The 15748-nt window shown below is 40.3% G+C and overlaps 1 protein-coding gene across 6 annotated transcripts in view; it reads left to right on the top strand.

Annotated features, from left to right (window-relative positions):
* Positions 1-10987, top strand: part of LOC128419203 (cadherin-8) — a 230619-nt gene extending 219632 nt beyond the window's left edge. For 5 of the 6 annotated variants that reach the window (XM_053399626.1, XM_053399624.1, XM_053399625.1 and 2 more), the window contains 2 exons: positions 5870-6121; positions 8851-10987. In XM_053399626.1, the coding sequence (XP_053255601.1) occupies positions 5870-6121; positions 8851-9344 (746 nt within the window). In that variant the 3' untranslated portion in view covers positions 9345-10987. Of the gene's footprint in view, positions 1-5869; positions 6122-8850 lie in introns of those variants that run through there. The other variant, XM_053399627.1, reaches the window with a different exon arrangement.
* Positions 10988-15748: the final 4761 nt, after the last annotated feature.

The raw sequence follows: 15748 nt of genomic DNA, 5'->3' as shown, positions 1-15748 counted from the left end.
TGGAAAGCAATATGTCTTGTTTCAGACCTGCTAGGGTCCCCTGTTTGCACACCTTTACTCACATGGGCTTGCTGTTTCCAAGACTGCTCTCATGCTAGTTCAAGTATACATAAAGTATTGCACTCATATGATTCATTTTTATATCCGCGTGCATGCCACACGTTTTAAAAACCTCCCAAGGGCATGAAGTGTCATCCCTGTGATCTGTAAATGTTGGGACAACATTTTAGTGGCTAAATCTGGAATGCGGTGGGAGCCACTGAGGAGGAAGCAAAAGCCACACAAGTAAAAGCATGTTTTAAGAGGCCTAAGGCATACTTAATTACCAAATTAGAGCTTAGAGAGGCAATTCATGAATTAATTAATTAACCTCCAGTGTAGAGGAGGAAGCTGGCAGGCAGAAGTTCTCCTCGGATTGGTTGTAAGAAGACAGACAGGTGGGAGCTAACAGAGGGCAGACTGAGGTTAGTGGGGCAGTGCTACCTTCACCCTAATAACCAGCCTCCACTGGTTTGTGATGTAATGATGTTGTTGATGTTGTTTTAAATCCATACATATGCACATGAAAGGCATGGATGGCAACTTAACTTAGAACTCATAAGAATAGATCACAAAGCAAAGTGTGCTATGTTTTGTGAACCAAGGGATGGTTAAGTAAATGACAAGAAAAGCATGATAATAAAGGATCAGCAGGTTAATTGGGGAGATGAGCAGACAGGCCCTCTCAAGCACCTGTTTCCAAGCTAATTCATGCAGTAGCCTTGGTGTCTGCTCCTGTAGGAGCTGCCTGCTGTTTTCTGAGCTTCTAAGTTGTTGGTTGTTGTTTTTTTAAAAAATCTCTCTACTGGGAAACAAAAGTAAACCAGATAAAGTGATTTTATTACTAAACAGGAAGGCTGGATTGCTTGAAAGTTTCAAATTGCAGAAGTCAGAAAAGGAAGACTTCCATGGATAGCACCTTGCAACACTGAAGTAGCACTTAGTGTATGAATGTGAGAAGTGGTTATTTTCCATTCCACCACATGCAGCACAGTTTCTGTTCCACTACTGTCTGTCTTCTGCACAAAACAACATTATTCAACTCAATTTCTACTCTGGCAAAATTAAGTAAATTACACAATTCATTAATTATGTGTACAGTGGTACCTCTGGTTATGAACACTTCTGGTTATGAATGCTTCAGGTTACGAGTTCCACTAACCCGGAAGTAGCTGCTCCTGGTTGCAAACTTTGCCCCAGGATGCAAACGGAAATTGTGCACCTCTGGCGCGTGTGCAGTGGGAGGCCCCATTAGTAAAAGCAAAAGCTCAAGATAAGAACAGTTTCAGCTTAACAATGGACCTCTGGAACAAATTAAGTTCGTAACCAGAGGTACCACTGTATTACCTACTGATATGGAGAACTAAAGATAATAAAAATGAGAAGCAGAAAGAATCAAAAATTCACAGATTTGCCCATCCCTAAATTAATCGTAATCGACTGGTTCAGTCACCTACCCTTATCTTCTGGGGCTTGATTGGGATAAGACCTATGGCCCAGGTGAAGCCCTGCAGAGATAAAAACAGTTTGTGTGAGTTTGTGTTGACTGGCCTAAATAATACTCAGAAATTTAATAATAGTTCTCAGAATTAAATAGGCTGTAAACCAGGCTGCATGCTAAGTGAATTTGAATAGAACTCTGTCTCTTAGAGACAAGATGGATCAGAGCTTACATACATAACTACTTAGGTGAGTTAGTGGAGGGAGTACTTTACATTAGCCCCTTCAGGTTATTGTACCAATAAAAAAATACAGCTGTTGTCAACAGAAAAGAAATGAATAATGTGTCATCCCATGAGTAACTTAACTGAATTCCATAACAAAACTGAACTGTTTCTCATGTATGTATCAGTTTTGCCTGGATCTTTATTCCCATGTGGTCATTCCCTGTTTTCTTGACTTTTTAAAGTAAGATTTTATTAAGACCTTTTATAATACAATACAATAAAAAACAAACTAATCAAAACAAAAACAAAAAAGAGAAAAAGAAGAATGTAGCGTCTTCTCTGACAGTCCTCTCCCCCCCCCCCGGGAGCTCCTCTTTCTTCTCCATCCCCGGGAGATTTTCCCTTCCCAGCCTTTCACACCAACCAGTGCCAGATTTACGTATAAGCTAAACAAACTATAGCTTAGGGCCCCACTCTATTGGGGCCCCCCCAAAAAAATTAAAGGAAAAACAACAACTGGATGTACATTTTCAAAATCTAAGATAAAAAACAAATAAAATGGCTTTAGATACCTATTAGGGCCATAAATTACTATATAGCACATATTCAACACATAAAACAGCGACCATTTGTCGTTGACAAAGGACAGCTGGACATATAAAGGGCCCCATTACCTTCAGTAGCTGAGGGCCTCATCAAACCTAAATCTGGCCCTGACACCAACCATCCATCACCTTCATCTGTATGCAAACCCATCATTAACTCTGTGTAGAGGATTAAAAACAAACAAACACAAAAAGCAGAAGAAAACAAAAGCAAAAACAAAGCAAAAAGAGGAAAGGAAAGATAAGAAAGAGATAAAAAAATTATTAAAGGAGTAAAAAAAAAGAATTAGAAAGAGAAAGAAATGAGTAAAAATATTAAAAGAAACAAACTGATAAAATTATCAAAGCATTCTAAAGATAATGTTTTAGGGGGGATATATAGATGAACCATGCATACTCATTACATACTTTGGAAAGAATATAAATGTCAAACACATTGGATTGATTACAATAGCAGACTTGCAAAGTGAACAACAACCTTCCTTAAACCTTGGAGAGAGTCAGTGGCATGGTATCTAAATAAAAAACACCTGGAGTATCAGTATAAAGTTCAGGAAAACATACTTCTTCAAAAAGAAAATATGGTCTAAGTTCTTCTGGTGAGGAATTAATGAAAGAAATGAAGGGGATCCAGTCATCATAATATTTTTCTCTGGTAATGTCACCTCTGATTACTTTGCAATGTTGTGATAGTTCATCTACAAGCACAGCCTTCCAAACCCTATCATACCACTTTGTATAGTTAACAAATGATCACTTCTCCATAAGATTGTGTTTTCCATCCAGGCTGCTGTCAAGAAATGGATTGTTAATGGCTTAAAGAAAATCTATTTATTTGTTCCTTGAAAAAAATGACATCATGGCTAAGCCTGGATCTTTAACCATTGTAATATTCAAAATTTTAGAATTCCTGTGGAACACACCACCCCAAAATTTGTTTATGGTTTGATCCTCCCACCCTAAGTGGATGGAATGATTCTTGCACTTTTTCATTCCAGTAATTGATAAACAAGCTCCATTTCCCTACAAACTTTTCATTTATTAATCTGCCGTCTTTTACTCATTTTGTCAGTTTACCTTTGGAACCTTTTCCCACACCTTAAAAAAGGCATGTGTATAGAAGGTGGTTTGAGATTTTCCCCAATTTTTGATTGTTTCCCATGATTTTAAACCCTTGGTGTTTAGTTAAACTTGCTACTTCTAACCTAACTACTATCACTGTGAGTCACATGGGGAATCATGGGTTGGAAGAAGAAGCCTTATCATAGCAGTAATTTCTAAAGGGAAAGACTAGAACCTCACTGTTCTAGTCTTCCTCTCTTATGGGGTGGGGCAAATCTGCCCCGTCGAAGTGGTGTGTGAGCAACATTTGTAATATGAAGGTAAGAGAAAAAAGAAAATGTTCTGAAAGCAATGCGAGGAGCAGCACAATGTATGCTCCAGTTCTGTAACTGTTTTTCAGTATTGTTATTGTTTAACTGGAATACGAGAATAATGGGAGAATGGACAATAAATGGAAGTTGGGATGATTAATGAATGGAATACTTAGACAACAGAAGCTGTTTATTGGACCTTTACTTAGACAACAGAAGCTGTTTATTGGACCAGAACATTATTGTTCTTTCTTTAGGAAAACCGGGATCTCTTTTAGGTCTGGTGGAAAATTATTTCTATTAACTAGCTGTTGTTTTTTATTGGATAAATGTATCAAATGAATCTGAATCAGCATAAATCCAAGCACATCCATGGTAGCAGGATTCAAAATATTTTTTCTGAATAAGTAGTTTAAAACTTTGATGAATTGTTAAGTAAGCAAATGGGGAAAACCTTTAGGAAAACCAGGATCTGCTGTAGGTCTAGCAAAACATTATTTCGATTAACTTCCTGCTACTTTTTATTTGAAGAAATGTATCAAATGAATCCAAATCAGCATAAACCCAAGGACATCCATGGCAGCAGGATTCAAAATAGCCTTCTGAGTAAAGCAGTAAAGTACCCTGATGACTTGTTAAGTAAGCAAATAAATCAAACCTTGTTACATTTTTGAAGTGTTGCCTGGCATACACAGAACTGCTAATAAGAGGAGAGGGTTGGGTGGGATGGCGGGTGCCAGTAATCTAGGGTTACCTAATGTAATAGAAAAATCTCATACATCTTGCAGGAGAGTTGAATTCAGTAATTACCTGTGCGGTTCTTAGTTATTTGATTTACTGCTAACACACAGTGGGTGTCATTAAATAAAGCCAACATTTACCTCACTCCAGTTTCTGCAGGACTGCCTATATTTTTCCTAATAAATGGAAGACAGGCCTCTGTAAATTCAGCAATTGTGGGAGTTAAATGGTGATCGTTTTAATGATGTCAACTGTGCCTAAGAACTGTGAAAAAGGTAACAAGCTTCACTATGCAAAAACAGAAGGAATGATTAGGCAGTCAACTGTATGTTTGCCCAATTTCCATAGCGAAAGCTGTTGCATCAAAAGGCTCTCTGAGGGTTAAACTACTAGTCTCATGATTCTTTGTGCTTTAAATGTGTTTTAATAGTGTCTTAAATGCATGATTTGGTTGCGATGACAACCCAATCCTCTGCTTGATGCAGGAAATCTATAGGTAGGGTATCCCCAGCAGATAAATGTTCACCTTTTGTTTGAAGACCGCAAGTAAGGGAACACCTGCCCTGCCAATCTCTAGAAGTAATTGGTTCCATTGTCCAAACTGAATTTACTACCATGATGTTTCTCCTGACGTTCAGTTGAAACCTCCCAACTTTTATAGACACTTTTTGGCTCTTAACCCCAACTCCCAAAAATGTGCTTTATGAAAACAATATAAATTCAATAAGCTTAACAGAAGACAGTTTTAAAACAGCCATAAAAGCATAATTAAGCTCACCTAAGAGAAGCAGGTAGCCAGACCCTCTAAGGATGGGGTTCATACCCTGAGTGTCACAACTTTAAAAGTCCTGTCTTGCAACCCAATCAAGTGTACCTCAGGGCAGGAGTGGGGGTGGAAAAAAGCTTCTGTTGACAAAAAACAATAGGTAGCCACAATCACATAGAAGGAGATAGTCCTTAATATACCCCAGTCAGAGGTTTCTGCATGAAAACAACCTCTCTCTTCACCCACGCAAGCAAGAGACACTACCACTGTTCAAGGACCCATTTCAGCTAGACAAAATTGCTCATTGAGTGTGCGGAGACGGCTTAGTGAATGTTGTGGCCTGGGAAGAGGGGGTGTAGCCTAGAGAGAGCCTCAAGGGCCTGATAGAGGGGCTTGGAAGACTGCATTTGACCTCTGGACCTGAGTTTCCCTATCCCTGCCAATTTCCAAAGAGCTCCAAATGAGGCTAATGATGGTAAGGAGAAAAATGAAGGCAGCACTGATGGTACACCAATTTGTTCACGTCACATGCCATAAACTGGCAACACGAGGAAGCACTTTTGTAAAACTATGAAAATGAACACAAAATAAGGTAAGTAGATTTGGCTCGGTCCTCATCAAAGAAAGCCTTGCATTCTGCAGCCTTAATCTGAAATAGATTATCCCCTTCTTTTCCAGATAACACCCTTAACATTCTAACAAAACATAATGGATTCAGCCGCCAGAAGCAAGAAGTCTATTTTCTACCTGTCATAATCAGCGACAGTGGGAATCCCCCAATGAGCAGCACCAGCACCCTCACCATTAAGGTCTGTGGATGCAGCAACGAGGGTATTGCCCAGTCCTGCAATGCTGAAGCTTATGTGCTGCCTATTGGCCTCAGCATGGGAGCTTTAATAGCAATTCTAGCCTGCATCATTTTGCTGCTAGGTACGTATTCATTTACTGGTCAGAAAGACTTCCATATGGGAAAGGAGCATCTTTCAGCAGTTGAGCATATGCTTTACTTGCAAAAGCTCCCATTTTCAATTGATTGTGTCTCTAGTAGTAGACCCACTACTGAAGACCCTGGAAAGCCACTGCCAGTCATAGTAGACATTTGGAGCAGTGCTTTAAACATGAGCGAGATTCACATGTTTCTGGTTCATAAATTGCTAAACAATATAGACAATTTTTTCTGGAAGAAAAGGATGTGGCAGTGAAAGAGGTAAGTGGCTAGTAGATTCATTGAAATCAATAGCTTAGGTCCATTATTTGAAAAAGGATACACCCTTAGTAACATCGAATATTCCCAGAAGCCAAGGGTAGTCAACATGATTCACTCCAAATGTTCTTGGAGAAAACTCTCATTATCTTTGACTATTCACCATACTGACTAGGGTTGATGTGAGTTCCCGTCTAGCATCATTTGAAGTGCGCCATGTTGACTGCTCCTGCCATAGGCCAACTCTTCACAAATGGTGACCTAGTGAAATTATCACAGTCTACGGGGTATCCATTGAGGCCTGCCAAACGGAAGATGACTCCTCTGTTTTTCCTTAGCTAGTCAGCCAGACTCGAAAGTTTGGATAGGTTACTATATGTTGTTGGAGGGTTACATTCTGTATGATTAGTAGAACATTGTGTAAGGTCTCATGGGCAGTAAACTTGTACAGTACCCAAGTGCTTAGAACACAATTACAGTCAAACCACAGATAATTAGATCACCTGACACATTTTCTGTTTACATTTGAATACTTGTGAAGGCATCTAATTTTTACTGGAGCAGCAGCATTGGTGGAGACAATGTTCAGCTCGTTTCCTCATGCTTTCCCCCATCAATATCAAGTCTTCATTAAAGTCAGTGTTAGCTCCCCTGAAGGGTAGAGACCAAAGCCTAATACAAACACTGCTACTACTACTATTACTACTACCCCCCACTGCTGTAGGGCAGTGCTTTCCACCCCCACCCCCCGAGGAAACTCAAGGGCACGTGGTACTGACACCTCTTTTGGGGGGGGGTTAAAAATGTGAATACTTACTGTAACAACTTCAAGGTGAGAACTGGCACCTGTTTTTCTCTAGGGGAAAAAACTGTTGCAGGGCTAATAGCAACTTTTTTTGAGTAGTATCCAAAGTAGGAATGGGGTGGGAATTCAATTCAGTTAGCATTTAAATGTGAATTTGCACTTTCCAAAACAGTATGCAAACTGAAGCATCTGTAAAAATCTACACTTCTCCAAATTTTGCAATGTAGTTCTCCAACCAAGTCATGGGGCCCAGAATGTGTATACAGTGGATGCTCGGGTTGTGAATGTGATCCATGCGGGAAACATGTTCGCAACCCACAGCGTCCGCAACCCACAGCACCGCGTCTGCACATGCACGGGTTGCGATTCTGCACATGCGCAAGTGCCGAAACCCAGAAGTAACCCATTTTTGTACTTCCGGGTTCAGCACAGTGCGCAAGCCGAAATCATGCAACCTGAAGCGTCTGTAACCCAAGGTACGACTGTACTAGAGTAAATTGTTGCATATAAATACATATATTTGTGGAAATAAGATACACAAATACATTCTATTGGGGAAATTACTTTGCAAAAAATGTTTATATTCTGGAAATTCCATTAAAAATGTGTATATGAGAAGAAATTTGCTTGGAAATGTTTTCACAAAGACTTTAAAAAATGCAAACTGATGTGGAAATGTGGAGAACTGAACTTAAGGTTGGAAAAATGATAAACTGAAAGAAACTGAAATTGACAGAGCAAAGCATTAGCTCCAAACACAAGTATCTGGGAATAAGCTTAATTTGAATTAACGCATCTGAAGTTGGGCTGCTCCTTTTCATAGCTGAGTAATGCTCTTTTCATCACACTTTGAGAGTAGATGTCAATGACAGCAAAGCTCCCTCACAATGAGTGGCCTGCTTAAGCCATGTAGTCTAAGTTTGGAACATTCAGCTTAGATCTCCTTACTGATAGGGTCCAATGGTGGAATGGAAGAACACAGGCTTGATAACTCTTTCTCCCAAGGTGAGGAGGAATAACCTAGCGAAGCCTGACATGGCAGTCTACTCTATGGTTTTAACCCCTTCATGCATTAGAGTTCAGACTCTGGGTTATATGAGGCTGGATATCCCACAAAAGCCTATGTCAGATCCATTTAAAGGGGAAATTTGCCTTTGGGGTGCATAGGTTGATGCTGGAACTAAATGTTGGCAAATCAAGCATCATGCCTTATTAGGAACTAGATCCACTTGACTATATTAACAATTTATTGCTTATGTCACTGATCACAAAGTTGTAAGACGTGAGAGGCCCTCAGTCAGGGAATACAGGTGAAAAGCTGTCCTCAATGTTGGCACCACTTCCTGACAAACTGCATTTCCTGACCTCAATCCTATCAAAGTCAGAGCAAGACAGGGATGCTCAGACTAGCAAGTGCCTCTCAGAACTTTTTTTTTAAAATGGGCCCTTTCCTTGAATTTCCTATTTCCTAGTTTCAGGGATCCCAAATTTCCTTCTCTCCAAAATTCATTTTACCTCATGTTCTAATAACCAAATTTCCAGTCAAGCCCTCATAGAAATATAAGCACCTTTTCACCCTCTGAGGAAATATTTTGCTTGCGTTAAGAACTGCTTTCAAAGGTTGATCAGTTTGTGGTATTTCCTTTACAGTCATTGTGGTGCTGTTTGTGACACTGAGGAGACATAAAAACGAGCCTCTTATTATCAAAGACGATGAAGATGTGAGGGAAAACATCATCCGTTACGATGACGAAGGAGGTGGCGAAGAAGATACGGAAGCATTTGACATTGCAACTTTACAAAACCCTGATGGAATAAATGGATTTTTGCCCCGCAAGGATATTAAACCCGATCTTCAATTTATGCCAAGGCAGGGATTGGCACCTGTTCCTAATGGTGTTGATGTTGATGAATTTATCAATGTAAGGCTCCATGAAGCTGATAATGACCCTACAGCTCCTCCATATGACTCGATTCAGATTTATGGGTATGAGGGGAGAGGCTCAGTAGCTGGTTCTCTAAGTTCCTTAGAGTCTTCAACATCAGACTCAGATCAGAATTTTGACTACCTCAGCGAATGGGGACCCCGTTTTAAAAGACTCGGGGAACTTTACTCAGTGGGCGAAAGTGACAAAGAAACTTGACAGTGGATTACAAACTTTTATTTTTTTCACTCTTGACTTAAGCGATCATGTAATATTCTAGGGCCACTGCTGTTAGTTATGACTAATGTGGCTTTTTGTTTAGGGGCAACTTTAGTGCCAGTCATCTTATAAAATCAACTACATTGTAATGTTGAACCAAAAAAGTACATAAATCAAAAGTATATGTTAGGAGGTCTGAGTCTTGTGGACTGTGAAGTTAAGTACGTAGAGTGTCTAGAAGTCTTTGGATATTCTATATTCACATGACCACTCTGAAGATGGAGGTTTGGATCTTTGATCACCTTCAGTACGTGAAAGGAAAGGAAACGGAGAAGATAGGTGCTTTTCTACATAATGGACCTCTATGGATTTTCGCTTATGAAGAGCATCTTCTGATAGTCCATTGAAAGCTAATGGTTTGCTTCCACATTGCCAACAAAGATTTCACCACAAAAACAGGAAAAAAAAGAATGTTAAAAGCAATATCTGGTCTTCTTTGCAATGCTGAATTTTTAAGAAAAGCATTGATAAAGTCCCTTTTGGCCTCAACTGTGCAGTGACTGTAAGTTGTACATAGGGTAATTCTTGGCCACAAAAACCACAGACTGAATATCATCTTCAAACATTGTGTCAAGCCTTAAAATATTCACATGTTCTTAATCTATTCCAGTGACAGGATTCAAAATCCACCATTGTGCAAATGTTCAAGTGGAGAAGAGTTCTCTACTTTTCAAACAAAATGGATTGTTTTTTAGAAGAATCACTCATTTCATCTACTTTGTCTTCTATAAGAAAAAGGAGGGAAATATGTGAAAGAAGATGGACTCATATACAAAAGCTGGTTTTATTGCTAAAGAACAAATTTATTTGTTTAATCCTTGAAATAAATATTTTATTGATGTCCATTACTACTTTTATTTATTAAGATTGATTATTGGTAAGAGTATAAGAGAAGGGAAATGTCAAAATTGTATCCATTAATAAAAGGTTAGAATTCTTTGTTCTATATATATATCTATATAAAATGAATGTTAAATGAAATGTACATTTTGAAAAACAAACACAAGAGATATTAGCAGTGGAGGAGCTGCAAGGGAATGGTAGCAGGGTGAGGGTGTTTCTGGAAGAAATTAACATTGGACCATTTTATATTTTCTTCATAAACCAAGAACTGGTGTTTTAGTACAAGCACAAGCAACTGGAAGCAAACTGGTTCATGTGAATATTTACAAAAAACAAAACAAAGACATTGAAAACCCCACACATTTCACCATAAGGTCACACATGCTTATAGTTATCCACTATACTAGAAGATCCGGTGTGTACATAATTTTCCTGCTTATGTTTTTAGCTTTTCTTATTTTCTAGAATATTCATGGTTATGCACAGGGATCTGGCTCACAAAGAAAGCAGCACTTAGTAGCTGTTGACATCCTCAATTTGTAATGAAAACTGACTATTTAGAAGTAGCAATTGTATAATAAAACTAAGTATTACATGCAATTCATTTTTACTTTTTTTCTATTTTTGTTTTGATGCAATTGTTTTCTTTATTTACTCCATGTATTGTATTCAGAAGACAAAAAACAACCAACAACTCCTGTATTGTTTCCTACTTTATGGAAATATATTTTTATAAATACCTTCTTTGTGATCACCGTTTCTTTTCAGTTTTGCCTGCATCTTACAGAGACACATCATCAGCGTCTAAATAGATGAATCCTCTGAGAGCTGCAATTTCTTCTAAGGCTTTTAAATAATCAGTGTATTATTTAACTCAGAACCATTCCATGATTCTCCCTGTTTATTAAAAGCAGGTTGAGTCAGTCATGAATGGAAAAGAGAAATATTCTGGAGGCAATTGGTCCCTCCCTACTTGAATCTGTATGGGTTTCAATGGAACCCAATGCATAATGTGAAAGAGTCCTTGCATCCCTAACCATTAGCAGATAGGAAGTTGAGTTTGTGACTGACCTCCCTTCGAACTAGTCACTGGGATGGAGGGTGGAGGAGTTAGGTGGCACCAAGGTCGTGGTAGCCTAAATACATCAGCAAGATTGGCTCTGTCTGTGCATTTGCGCCATGCCAACCTCACCACTGCCTCTGCTCTCTCCCTCTCTGTCCTGAAGGGAGATCAGGTAAGTGGCACAGCCCCATCTGTGACTGCACCTAGCACATGATGAATGTAGGCAAAACTATCTCCAATCAAATATTGAAAACAAGCAAACATCATCATATCAGTTCAGGGTGTGTGTAGGTGTGGGAGAATCAAAATGTGCATTTCTGGAAGTGAGTTTTCAGAAATCATAGAATCATAGAGTTGGAAGAGACCACAAGGGCCATTGAGTCCAACCCCCTGCCAAGCAGGAAATACCATCAGAGCACTCCTGACATATGGTTGTCAAGCCTCTGCTTAAAGACCTCCAAAGAAGGAGACTCCACCACACTCCTTGGCAGCAAATTCCACTGTCAAACAGCTCTTACTGTCAGGAAGTTCTTCCTAATGACGCCTCACATTCTGAGGGCGGGCTTAGAACACTGAAGGGAGTGGTTTACTGTGTTCTTTCAGTGTGCGTGTTAGCTCCGTGGAGAAAGGAGCAACATGGGCGAACTGTCGCCAGGAGATTTATAGATGTTGTGTTTTGCTAAGGAATAAAGACTTTAAGATAAGGAGACTGCTGCGTTTCAGCCTGAGTTATTGCCTTCACACGAAGAACGTTTCTGCTTCTGCTTCCGCTGTGTTTTACGCTCTGCTGAGTCAAAGGTCCCAGGGGGGAAGACCAGAGCTGCGCAAGAGAAGTGTGCCGGACCCCTGGACGTCATTGACCCCAACAATGGTTGTCAAGCCTCTGCTTAAAGACCTCCAAAGAAGGAGACTCCACCACACTCCTTGGCAGCAAATTCCACTGTCAAACAGCTCTTACTGTCAGGAAGTTCTTCCTAATGTTTAGGTGGAATCTTCTTTCCTGCAGTTTGGATCCATTGCTTCGTGCCCGCTTCTCTGGAGCAGCAGAAAACAACCTTTCTATTACTTCCCTTGATCTAGATGCTATACCTATTGATTGATGCAGCCCAGAATTGCATTGGCTTTTTTAGCTGCCGCGTCACACTGTTGGCTCATGTCAAGTTTGTGGTCAACCAAGACTCCTAGATCCTTTTCACATGTACTGCTCTCAAGCCAGGTGTCACCCATCTTGTATTTGTGCCTCTCATTTTTTTTTGCCCAAGTGCAATACTTTACATTTCTCCCTGTTAAAATTCATCTTGTTTGTTTTGGCCCAGTTCTCTAATCTGTCAAGGTCGTTTTGAAGTGTGATCCTGTCCTCTGGGGTGTTAGCCACCCCTCCCAGTTTGGTGTCATCTGCAAATTTGATCAGGATGCCCTTGAGTCCATCATCCAAGTCGTTGATAAAGATGTTGAATAAGACCGGGCCCAAGACAGAACCCTGTGGCACCCCACTAGTCACTCTTCTCCAGGAAGAAGAGGAACCATTGATGAGCACCCTTTGGGTTCGTTCGGTCAGTCAGCCAGTTACAAATCCACTGAGTGGTAGCATAGTCAAGACCGCATTTTACCAGCTTCTTTACAAGAATATCATGGGGCACCTTGTCAAATGCCTTGCTGAAATCAAGGTAGGCTACATCCACTGTGTTCCCTTCATCTACCAGGCTTGTAATTCTGTCAAAAAACGAGATCAGGTTAGTCTGACATGACTTATTTTTCAGAAATCCATGCTGACTATTGGTGATCACAGCATTCCTTTCTAGGTGCTCATAGACTGTTTGCTTAATGATCTGCTCCAGACTCTTCCCTGGTATTGATGTCAGACTGACTGGGCGGTAATTATTTGGGTCCTCTGTTTTCCCCTTTTTGAAAATAGGGACAACATTTGCCCTCCTCCAGTCTGCCGGGACTTCGCCTGTTCTCCAGCAATTCTCAAAGATGACTGCCAGTGGTTCTGAGATCACATCTGCCAGTTCTTTTAATACTCTTGGATGCAGTTCATCTGGCCCTGGAGACTTGAATACATCTAAACTAGCCAAGTATTCTCCTTAGTTATTCTGGGCTGTGTTTCTTCTGCTGAATCATTTGCTCCAAATTCTTCAGGTCGGGCATTGTTTTCTTTATCGGAGAAGACTGAGGCAAAGAAGGCATTGAGGAGTTCAGCCCTTTCTGTGTCCCCTGTTTGCATTTCACCATCTTCTCCTCTGAGTGACCCCACTGTTTCTTTGTTCTTCCTTTTGCTACAAACATACCCATAAAAGCCTTTTTTGTTGCTTTTAACCTCTCTAGCAAGCCTGAGTTCATTCTGTGCTTTAGCTTTTCTGACTTTGTGTCTACACGTGCTGGCTATTTGTTTGAATTCCTCTTTGGTGGTTTCCCCCCTTTTCCATTTTTTGTACACATCCTTTTTTAATCTTAACTCAGTTAAAAGTTCTTTAGATAGCCACCCTGGCTTCTTTAGGTACCTTCCATGTTTCCGTCTCATTGGTATTGCCTGAAGTTGTGCTTTTACTATCTCCCTCTTAACAATCTCCCAGCCATCATGAACTCCCTTTCCTTTTAGTACTACTGTCCATGGGATCTCACCCAGCACTTCCGTAAGTTTTATGAAGTCGGCTTTCTTAAAGTCAAGAAATTGAGTCCTAGTATGCTTGGCTGCTCTTTTCCGCTGTATAGTAAACTTCAGAAGAGCATGATCACTCACGCCTAATGATCCTTCCACTTCTACCCCACTAACCAGGTCATCAACATTGGTTAGGACCAGATCTAAAATGGCTGTTCCTCTTGTTGCTTCTCCCACTTTCTGGACAATGAAGTTGTCTGCAAGGCCAGTGAGGAATCTGTTTGACCTTATGCTCTTGGCTGAGTTTGACATCCAACAAATATCCGGGTAATTGAAGTCCCCCATTACTACTATCTCCCTTCCTTTTGCATGCTTGGCCATCTGTTCCAGGAAGGCATCATCTATGTCCTCCGTTTGGAGGACAAATCATTGTGTAGAATAAATGCAGATCCTTTCATTAGTTTTCAGAAGGCAATCATATGTTTTTTATTATTATTTCAATCCAAAGTTACATCAAAAGAGATTTCATTTCATGCCAGTTTTAGACTGTTGAAAATGTAGTTGGATTTGGGAAATCATGTCTCATTTCTAATCTGAAAATGTTATTGTGGTTGGTGTTATTTACTCTGACATCAATAGTTTTCAAAGGGTTGTGTACTTAATATCTCATGTTGGTTCCATTTTGCAGTCACAGAACAGAGGCTTGGTTACAAAAGAGCCAAAGTAGTGCTGTGGATCGACTATTGGACAAATGCCATCAAGTAATCTGTGGGGTTGATCTCAACCAATCTTTCAGGGGCTGAGTTACATCAAGTCATACCATTTGTCCAGCTAGCTTAAAACTGACAATATTGACTGGAAACATACAGTGGTGCCTCGCAAGACGAAAATAATCCGTTCCGCGAGTCTCTTCGTCTAGCGGTTTTTTCGTCTTGCGAAGCAACCCTATTAGCGGCTTAGCAGATTAGCGCTATTAGCGGTTTAGCGGCTTAGCGGCTATTAAAGGCTTAGCGGCTAAAAGGCTATTAGCGGCTTAGCAAAAGGGGGGGAAGCGAAATAAATTGCAAGACTCGCAAGACGTTTTTGTCTTGCGAAGCAAGCCCATAGGGAAATTCGTCTTGCGAAGCGCATCGAAAAACGGAAAACCCTTTCGTCTAGCGGGTTTTTCGTCTTGCGAGGCATTCGTCTTGCGGGGCACCACTGTATCTTTAGAGAGTTGGAAATTCATTCATTCTGCTACTACCCAATGCACACTTACCGTAGAAAGAGTCAAAACCAATGCAGTGGACCTTACCTCTGAGTAGCCATGCATAGTACAATGTATACCACAATTGTATATAATTCTAATAACAATATTTTTTACAAAAATATCCATCCATTTTTGACGACACAACTGGACATAGCATTGATGATGCTCCAATTGTATGTAGGGGTGTGTGTGAAGTTAATATTAGTGATGGGGGAGGCCACATTAGGTATCCAAATGGTACCTCAAAGGGAGGTGATGGTTTCAGTTTAGGAAATGGCTCAGGAATGGCACAGGTATAAAAGCATGAACCCTCCTTCTGAGATGAAGTCCTGATTCAAGTTTCTCCCTTCCCACTCATCCACATGGTTGCTACAAATTTGATCTCAGATCTCCGGAATTACGTGTGGTTTGTCTCTAAATCTGTAGCCCTTTCAGTGAACATGTGAGGGCTTAAACCGTGTAGGAGGTACAGAGGCACTCATCTTGCTTTCATTCCCAATCTACCCAAATGTGTTCATCCTGCACCTTCTTCTCTTTACCGTCACACATTCAGTGTGGAGATCTGAAGGAGAATTATATGTTCTGTT

The sequence above is a fragment of the Podarcis raffonei genome, chromosome 8, assembly GCF_027172205.1.
Source record: "Podarcis raffonei isolate rPodRaf1 chromosome 8, rPodRaf1.pri, whole genome shotgun sequence".
NCBI lineage: Eukaryota > Metazoa > Chordata > Lepidosauria > Squamata > Lacertidae > Podarcis > Podarcis raffonei.
Note: the sequence above shows the minus strand (reverse complement) of the source record. Positions and strands in the feature narration are given on the sequence as shown.